At 41.0% G+C, this 10,338-nt stretch overlaps 1 protein-coding gene across 1 annotated transcript; it reads right to left on the reverse strand.

Moving 5' to 3' along the window:
- Positions 1 to 157: 157 nt before the first annotated feature.
- Positions 158 to 10,161, reverse strand: boka (BCL2 family apoptosis regulator BOK a). Its single transcript, XM_003973785.3, has 5 exons — positions 9,945 to 10,161; positions 9,432 to 9,759; positions 4,627 to 4,755; positions 2,448 to 2,611; positions 158 to 999 (listed from the first exon to the last, which is right to left on the reverse strand). The coding sequence occupies exons 2-5, from the start codon at positions 9,643 to 9,645 to the stop codon at positions 874 to 876; spliced, it is 633 nt and encodes a 210-aa protein (XP_003973834.1). The 5' UTR covers positions 9,646 to 9,759; positions 9,945 to 10,161; the 3' UTR covers positions 158 to 873.
- Between the last annotated feature and the right edge of the window lie 177 nt (positions 10,162 to 10,338).

Genomic DNA, 10,338 nt, shown 5'->3' on the forward strand with positions numbered 1-10,338 from the left:
AGATAATAGAGCGATAGTTCGTTCTGTCTGTCTGTCTGTCTGTCTGTCTGTCTGTCTGTCTGTCTGTCTGTCTGTCTGTCTGTCTGTCTGTCTGTCTGTCTGTCTGTCACCAATAATAAACATCATTGCGAACACACTACCAACAATGATTCTGTCACACGTTTACAAACCTTTTATTCATATACACCATATATTATATTTACTGTCACTGAAGACTCATGAGTTTTCTCAGGCCAAGTGCTCTGTGCCCCACAAAAGTGAAATCATTCCTCGTTCTACTCATTCGGTGAAGTTTTCTTGTAACTTTAATTCTTCAATTAGTGCAGTAAGGTAGTTCAAAACTCACCGTGTATATGATGCATTATATTTTTGAACTGCTTGAAATACATATCTAACTGCTGGTTTGGTTCATTAAAGTCTATTGCACAATAACAGAGCTTAATAGATCTAAATGCCAAGGAAAATCTTGACTTAATTTCTTACAGCTAATTGCATGCATTTCATTATAACTTATTTTCGGCAGTTAAGGTGACACAGCCAGTTTAAAATGTTTTCTACAGTTTACACTCGATAGAAAGCAGGTTGTATTTTTGCATTTATATACGTTTAACATCCTGACGTGAAGTGGTGGTCTTTACACTTGGGCATCAAACACAAAAGCACAAAATAAAAAGGGGAAGTTTCAACCATATGGGTAACTTGATACATTCCCATCAAATGCTATTTTAACAACAATAAATAGATAAGAAGGAAAAGTCAGTTTTCTATGAAGGTTTGTGTGTTAATAATAGCAGGCTCAGTGCAAATCCATGTAAACATAATCCTATGCTGCTGTTGCTGCTGATCAGACTCCAACAGGTGCCTCATAGATAGTCATTTTTCCCTGAGCAGGTATAATACTGTAGTCTTCAGGTAGTTTCCAAAGGCACACAAAGCAGACATCAGCCAGTGGGAGTGAAAGTTGGGATCCGTGTTGACCACACATTTGGTTACATCCACCTATGGCAGCAGAATTGATACTGTGTGAATTGATATATTTAGTCACATCTGAGTCTGCGTGGGTACAAAAAAAGATACATCTGAAGCAACAAATGAGCACACATTTGTCAAGATAATAAAGAAAACTTTTGTTTAAACCTCAGACATGTCTTTTCACTGATTGAGTTTGACTGTCATCATCTTCCCATGAAGAAATATAACAGTTGGTTTAACTAGCTCATTTGCGTTTTTAAGGTCATTTAAACGCTGTGCTGCTCTTCCTTTTGTCCCACTCCAAACTGACTGTAATAAAGTCTTCTTGCTTCCTTTGCTTTATTTAATTGCTTCTGTTTCACTTGTATTAACACAGAATTTAACATATAAAGTCTATTTAAATAGCCAGTTTGCCAAATGCATATCTTTACATTGTATGATGAAGCCAGAGAACTGAACTTACACATCTACTGGGAGAACATGCACACTCCCCATTGAAAAGCCCCTAGCCCCCAGGTGATTAGAACCCACAACCTTCTTGCTGTGAGGCAAATGTACTCTAAGTTTTGTTTTTTCCAATGAAGATACTTAATTCGTCTCAATTTAAGACAGCAATTTAAGAATTTAACAAAATAAAAATTGTACATATACATTGAATGTTTTTGAAGGAAAATAATTACTGTAGAGCAGAAAAATGTTGTGTTCTTTAACAAACCTGTGTTACAACTCATGTTTTTTCACAAATGGTTTAACCAAAAAGTTAAATTAATGAGACTGTGCATTGTACGCTCTTCCAGATCTATAATAGTGCTAATTATAACAATAAAAAATAATAACAATAATAGTACTTAAAGCTACAAGCAGCAATAAATGGGTCCTTGCCCTTCTTCACCCCACAGCAAGATGTTGTTGCATTCAGGGCAGAGCCCTTAGAAAATTTCAAGGCATGACAATAACATAACCACTCTTTAGCTACGCTCACTATTTTAGCTATACTAATGTGCATGGTTAGAGTTCTCTAACCTAGGCTGCCAAGTAAACAGAAACATGATCCATTTAGTAGGTCAATATTTGATTAAGACCTTTTTCTTGTGTAGATTTGTGCTTTTCTCTCTCTCCCTCTCTCTCCCTCTGGTTTTTTTTTTAACTCTATTGTATATTACGTCTAACTATGTGTGTGCTATATTCTGTCCTTTCCTGTCTCCTATCACCCCTCCCTTGTCTTTTACTTAGCTGGTCATCACAGGAGAATTAATTTGATTTAAATTAATAATTTACATAACAATATGTACATTTTTTTTTATTTTTTTTTACAAGAAATCACATTTTTCTGTAAACACTTTACAACTATGTTCAACCAGGTAGATAACCAGTTTAATTATCCTAAACTGATTTGCAGTTGATAAATTTGTGCAATTTTGTATCCACAACGCAGCTGATCGGGTTAAAATACAAAAACACAAAGTTCCTCTTACCCAGCCCCCTCTGCGTTTCAACCAGGAGATCAGGCTCTTGCGAACAAACTCCCCCATACAGTCAACAATTGTATGTATCATAGCTGGGTGACCGTGACGGACACAGTCTACTGCCAGTGCTCCCGCCACAGCATACAAAGAGACCACTTTGCCCCAGGTCACACCTTCAAAAAACAAGATATGATCAATAAGTCATCATTTCCTTCCAGTGTAAATGACCTGGTTTATTTGTTTTGTTTTGACAAACATTCCTTCTAAAAATGAAACTAAAAAAGTTCATATTAGAGACAAACCAATGTGAATGTGTAATTGGGTGGGTAACACTGATATTACCTTTATTGTCCACCTATGCGTGTTCAGACTTATCTAACAAATGTGCAAGGTAAAACCATTGAACAATGGTTGCATATTGCAATAACAATAAAAAAAAATCAGCAGAGACAAACAGGGTAAATCAGTGCAGTGCAAAGTAAAGTGGTGTGGAGGTACGATATCTGACAACAGAAAAGTAAAGAGTACTTGAATACTTCATAAAAATCTTATGAATTGCTTCAAGTTTAAGTAATTAACAGTGCTAGAGTATAAAATAATCAGCAGCATTTTAAAAAAAGTCTACAAGGTGTATTTTGTTTAAAGTCAGCCTATTTACCCTCTTATGACATTTTGTTAAATCTTGAACAGACTATAAGGGTCCATTGTTAACATTTTAGCTTTTAACACTTGCCAAACTGCATCGCCAATAAATTACACAAGTCATGTGTCAATCAGGTATCATTTATCATGAATAACTAAAGTAAATGTCTAGCTTTCATATAAAACTGGCAAGAGGAACGTTACAGTTGCAGATAAATGGTTCAATATCCTGTCAAAATAATTTTGTTCTTTTACATATTGTTGTAACAAGGTTACATGCACAAGACCGGTTACATCAAAACCTAGTCTGCAGTGGTTTTTGGTTTGTTGTTTGTTACAATAAACCAAATATTCACACCATTTCAGGAGAACTGGTGACTCACCACCATGAGTCCAAAAGGCCAGAAAAACCCAAAAAGCCTCCATTCTCACACCGAGAAAACGTGGCATTTTTTTTCCCTTCTTCCTATTTTTTCAACAAAAAGTTGGTGCATATCTCGTTCGGTATCGCACCAAATTATACCATAACATGTCTAAATTCTGGGATTCCTATTCTATAACTTTTCTTTTTTTTCTATGGGGGTTTCCGAGATATTGGGGTTTAAAGACCCCCACAAACCCCATATTATCCTATTGGAGATGCCTCGAAAAGGTCATGTTTTTTGACCCCTAGTTAAGGGTTAACAGCCATACTTTCCCCTAGAAACACCATTCAAATTTTAAAATGTAGCCAAATGGGACTTTCCTTCCAAACTCTCATTTAACATTGGTGTCTATGGGAGAGGCTAGAGGGGAGGGAGGGCTCGTGATGTAGAATGTAGCAGGCTGAAAAAACATTTTCAAATTTTAGCAAACAAATCACCATATCTCTGCCTCAGAATATATTTTAAAAAAATTAAAAAACATCATTTTGTAGCTCCAATTCTCTGCTACATCACAAACTGTTAAAAACATTAAATTAATCAGCGCTTTGTAAAATGAGCTGCTGCACTGACAAGTCTGCTCACTTCTGCCATCACTCCCATATTAAATGCAAAGGGGAAATCTTTGAAAACTGAAAAAGGATTTGTTTTTAACTTGTTGTTTCTCCTACGTTTTAAGCTAATTTTACAAACTTCCATAAGCATATATTTTAATGGATGTTCTCTTAGCACACAAACTGTCAGAGCTACTTTAATCTCAAATACATACGGATACACAGATACTTACTATATAATGTGAGCTGTTTTCCCTCATATTAAATCCGAACATATAAACTTAATGGTAAAACATGGTTCCAAAATGGTAGTTTTGGCTCGTTCATCTTATTTAAAGTAGGAAATGTTGGGTGAAATAAAAAAAAAGAGGGAAGTCAATAATCGCAGAAACAATTTCTCCTTCATTTGAACACAACTATGCAGATTTTTCTTTGCATCAGAATAAATAACTTAACTCAAATATTAGGGAATATTTTTAAATCAGTATACCGATGCCGGTGTGAACAAAACATAGATTTTCCCCTTCATTTGCCTGATTTACAGCTAAGAATATTTTGACGTGGACCCACCTGTGGAGAAAATGTCTGCTGCTACAGCCAGAAAAGCATCAGACATAATGCTCTCTGATGCCACCGTGATGTTGAGCTGCCGGGCTACGTTACAGTAAACATTTGGCCGAAGATACTCCAACTCAGCACCTGGTCAACACATGGAATATCCTTAAAAATCAATCCACAAAATATGACAGTCTGTACAGCAGCTTGCTTTGCCTGTATGATAGACAATATAGCACACACTCATTAAACTAACATAAATTGTAACTGTCATTAAGTGAGAATGGGTCAAAAACAGTGAGAAGAAGAAGTGAAGTGTGAAATGGTGACTAGTGGAAGAAGGAAGCAGGGAGGGGAGCTGTTGACTTGTCCATGCTGTATCCTGCCTCTTGCATGAAGGCAGCTTGGATAGGCTCCAGGAGCCTCATCCCACCCCTGTTACTCTATTAAGGGAGAGGCAGTAGAAGATCAATCAATGGATTGTAATAATTGCAATTACCAACAGAAACTCAAAAATCTGTTGTCACAATAGGAGAAAAATGTGGGCCTAATCAAATCAAAGTTCTTAATCTTAAGGGATAAAGACTTACCTATTTACTGCTATCCATCCATACCTTACGATGCATATGAATGTTGAGGTGTTCATTTTTAGGGATTAATTTACCGGTAATCTATCAATTTTACTGGATGTACTTTTTCTCTTATTTTGGTTTTACTGTACGGGAGGCTGACTCCACCTCTACTTTTAAGATTAGACTTAAGACCTTCCTTTTTGAAAAAGCTTATTTTCGCTAATTCTGTAGTTCCAGTAATTATCCTAGACATAATTATTATATTTAGACTGAGGGTCATCTAATTATTATGTTAACATCTTAATTATGCTGCTATAGGCCGAGGCTGCCGGGGTAAAGAATCATAATCACCTGACAGGCCTCTGTCACCCCACTGGGTCATGGTCTCTCCTCTCCTCTCCTCTCCTCTCCTCTCCTCTCCTCTCCTCTCCTCTCCTCTCCTCTCCTCTCCTCTCCTCTCCTCTCCTCTCCTCTCCTCTCCTCTCCTCTCTCTTCCCCCATCTATTTTCTTTGTTTTTCAGTGCAGGTGGTGTTTGGGAGGATTGGCGTCCTCTGAGAAGTCGCCTCCGTCTATCCGCCAAGGTGTGCGGATAGTACTGCCGAGGGGAGCGTCAGTTTGGAGGCGGTCTTCCTGGCCGTGGCGGAGCAGGTGGGACACAATAGTCTGTCCTTTGCTTCCCGCATGAATAAGGCTGTCGTTGTTTTTCTGAGGTCAGAACCAGTTAGTGCAGAGTGGCGTCTTTATCTGGGACCTGCTGGTGCAGGTGTCTGCACTATCGGTGCTCTCTGTGCAGATCACTGTGTCTGGGGTCCCATCGTATATTCTGAATGAGCTGCTGGTAACAGAGCCCTGCAGGTATGGGAAGATGGCCAGCGTAATTAAAATGGTGAACTTAGGGTGTAAAGACCCTAAACTGAGGCACGTCCAGTCTCTAAGGAGGCAAGTTTTCATGTTCTTGGACTTCTTGTCCTTTAGAGTCAGACATGGCGATGGCCATCATCAGGCCACATGAAGTCTTTAGAGTGTGGAGATGTTGGACATAAACGCCTCACTTGTCCCCATAAACAGCCAGCGGCTCCACTTGCTGCCGCCGCTTGATGAGTCTAAACGATTCAGGTTAAAAAAAGCACATAACTACACTTATGAAGGAGAAAACAGGTAAAACAAAGTCCAAAATCTCATGTTCATGCATCACATGGTGGATTCTTCATCTCTGTTTGTGCTGTTCCTCCTTTCTGTTTCATCTTTTCTATTGAACACCTCTGTGCAGAACATCATCCATAGGGACGTTGGACATCACAGACAGTGACCCCACCTCTGGTTACTGGCTCCAGGAGAAGAGGATTGAGCTGAGCACCTTCCTGAGGGAGTGAATGAAGGTAAGATCGCGCATCCTCCACCTGGAGGAGATGGACGCTCCAAGCTCTTTCATTTTCAACCTGGAGAGGTCGGTGGCCAGGAGGAAGTAGATGGCCTGCCTTCACCTCCCTGTGGGCAGAATTACAACAGTCCCGGAGAAAATGAGAACCCACACCAGGCTTTTCTATGGGGTGGAGCGTTGCAGCTTGCAGAGTCGTGAGGAACTCCTGGAGGGCCTCCCTCAGCTCAGCCCAGAGGAGAAGACCTCCCTTGACTGCAAACTGACCCTAGAGGAACTGACAGTCGCAGTCAATTAGATGACTTTACAACAGGCACCAGGCATCAACGGGCTCTCCACAGACTTTTGAAAACCTTTTTGGCCACTGCTTGGCAGAGACTTAACACTTGCTTTTGGAGTCTCTGGCATCAGGAACTCTCCTGGTCTCTGTCAACGGCCTGTCCTCTCTTTGTGGCCAAAGAAGGGGTACTTGGCACAGCTGAGGAGCTGGAGGTCAGTGGCCCTCCTCTGTACAGATTATAAAGTTCTGAAGGGAGTTCTGGAGAACATTGTAGGTATTGTGTGCCAAAGAGGTCAGTAAGGGACACTATTTTTTAAATAAGAGACATAATTGAACCTTGTAAATATTTTAATGTGGATATGGGGATTCTTTTACTGGACCAGGAGAAGGCTTTTGACAGGGTAGACCACTCTTATCTATTTTCGGTGTTGAGGACTTTTGGTTTTGGTGAAAGGTTTTATTCATGGGTTACCGGCTGCTGCTGAGGAGCGGCGGCCAGCTGGGTCTTGACAAGCAGCTCTTCCTCCTCAATCAATCCTGTGGTGATATCACGGGCCTCGGCCCTTTCTATTCTTCAGTGCTACAGGCCTGGATGATCTTTAAGGTTAAACGGACAGCGGATGTGATCCCAGGTCTCTGACTGTTTGAGGAGCCACTGTCTATCAGATTGCTCGAGAGGGTATTGGCTGAAGTCCGTGCTCGCCTGCCGGCCCATTGGAGATCCTACATGGACAATTGCACCCACTGTGAACAGTGGCTTGATGGAGGAGAGTACAGTTTCCCTACGTTATCCATCGCTCCGGCTGTGGGGGACTGGCAAGAGGGAGGAGGACAGATCCTGCCTGTTTCCACCTCAAAGCTTGACACTTTTCAGGCTGCTGGAAAAAGAATTCTCTATCGGGTCTGTGTCATGCTTTTGAACTTGGCCCCACTGTCGGGTTACAGGGAGTGAAGGTGGACCACGTTCTTGGGTCCAGATGTTTCCTCAAAGGGCAGCTGGAGGTGCCTCTATAAGCTGCCAATTGAAAAACGAACCGCTGACCTCCAGAGGAGGGTCATACACTGGGCAAAAGCCACAAACAGGTACGGGACACATTTTGATCCAGAACCGGGGGAATATTGTGTTTTTTGCTCACAGGTGGAATCTTTAGATCAATCTTTTTGTTGAATGTAAGTGTCTCACTGCACTGTTAGTTCTTTTAAAAGGATGGGTTGAGGGTTGAGAGGATTTTTTTCTTTCAATTTATTTATTTTCGGTCCAAAATATAGGTTAAAACTGAAGCCAGTCCACACTGTGATCAATTTTCTCTCTGCCTCTGTAAAGTTAACCATTTGGCTAACCCGCAGAAATGATGAAGGATGAAGGGTGTAGGGGTGTGGAGCCAGTAGCCATGTTGGAGAAAATGGTGAAAGTTTGACTGAGAGTGGAACACACCAATTTTCTGTTGACAAATAATGTTGAAGCTTTCATAAATAAATGGGCCCTTGGAGGAGGGGCACTGTGCTTTGTAGGGGAGCAGGGACAGCTCTTTTCCTTTTAAGTCAGGTATTGATTGATGGTTTGTTCTCTAGTTTGTGTTTTTTATCCAATGAAAATGTGAGGATAACCAGTTTTTTGTTAACCTGATGATGATATATCTATTGTAGTTTTTCTGATTTCTCTCCCTCCCTCGGTATCCAGCTACAGGTATCGCCGCCTTTATAGCTGTATACTGACCTGTCGACCTCCGACCCTGCTGACCCACTCTACTCTTATACCAGCAGCTTGTACTATTAATGTATTTCCCTGATCTCTGCCTATTCTCTCCTCTCCTCTCCTCCCCCCTTCTCCTCTCTCTCTACCCAGCCGGCCATCAGCAGGAGGGTCCCCCTACATGAGCCTGGTCCTGCTCGAGGTTTCTTCCTGTTAAAGGGGAGTTTTTCCTTGCCACTGTTGCTTGTTGGGGGTCAGACCCTGGGATTCTGGAAAGTGCCTAGAGACAATTGTGATTGTTAAAGACACTATATAAATAAAGATTGATTGATTGATTGATTGATTGATTGATTGATTGATTGACTGATTGATTGATTGAATAAACTACTGTGAGATATAGCAGAGCAACTGGAAGTTTTGTTGTTAATCTAATGAATAATAAAGTAGGTCACAGGGTTCTGCACAGGAGTGATAATAAGTATATCAACAGTTTGAACCTAACACTGATACCTTTTGTGACTGTAGTGTAGTATTTTATTGTAAATTGATGCAAAAATACAACTAAAATGAGGCAGGTCTGCTCATATTGTGTTTACCTCATGTGTACTGCATGTGCGCCTGAGGCACACGATGATTTCATTTTGCAGGGCTCTACAAATACCTTTTGAAAGCAAATATTTAAATGGTTATGTTGCCTTTCTCGGAAATTGTGAAATCATTTCATCTGCACAATGATAATCTCTTTTTATCGTTAATGTCGTGACATAAAAACACGCACGCTCTCTTGATTAAACCCGTCCCCCACTTGCATATACGTTGATAAATCCAAATAAAAACTTAATTTATCAAGCTTGTGCAGCAGGATTTGAGAACGTATAATAGTTGAACACCCTCACCCAGCCACATCAGAACCGACGAAACTTCTCCCAGCGTTCCACCTGATGCAGCCAGCCCGTGATCAGCCTTAGACCAGCCGACCCCAGCACGGTTGAGCCTGGAGTGGATGTAGTCCCTGCACAAGGCTTTGGCCTGGGACACGAGCTCCTTGTCAGTGGGTGAGCGGTCAAAAACTTCAGCAGCAAACACAGAAGAGCGGCGCAACATCTCCATGTCGCTGTCATCCGCCACGGGCTGCGCTGCGCACCCTCCGCAAAGGGTCCACTTCTTTTAGTTTGTGCTTGTTGAATCCGTTTCTAAATGATAGGGCGACCTGCGGATATTATCCTGCACACCAAACATGAGGATTACTTTGTGGAAAGGTTTTGATAGTCTGAATTAAATCCGAATGACGCAAAGTATCCTGCAGGATTTTAAAAACCCCAGAAAATAAAATCCAGGCAAACCAAGTTATGGATAGCGCAGATATTTAAAATCTTGGTTCCTTTTACAAGGATACAAAGTGCACTTACCGAGACGCGACATACGACAGGGTGCATTTAAGGCAGCCAGGAGCGGAGTAAATCACTGACACCTTCTAATGAAGATTTGTCACGAAAAAATAGTCTGACGGGCTTTCCTTCTATGGGCACTTGTTGTGTCCTCAAGAGGCGGGGACAAGCCGACAAACCCCGCCCCGTGTCGTGACAACACACACACACACACACACACACACACACACACACACACACACACACACACACACACACACACACACACACACACACACACACACACGCACAACCCTTTTAATCCTCCTGTACAACTATTCGGTTTAACAGAGATTAATTGTAGTCTTTATTTAGTTTGCAAGCAGAATTCATGTGCTTAAATAGTAATAAATGATAAGTTATATTTAGCATTTTA

This window comes from Takifugu rubripes, chromosome 20, assembly GCF_901000725.2.
Source record: "Takifugu rubripes chromosome 20, fTakRub1.2, whole genome shotgun sequence".
NCBI classification, from domain to species: domain Eukaryota; kingdom Metazoa; phylum Chordata; class Actinopteri; order Tetraodontiformes; family Tetraodontidae; genus Takifugu; species Takifugu rubripes.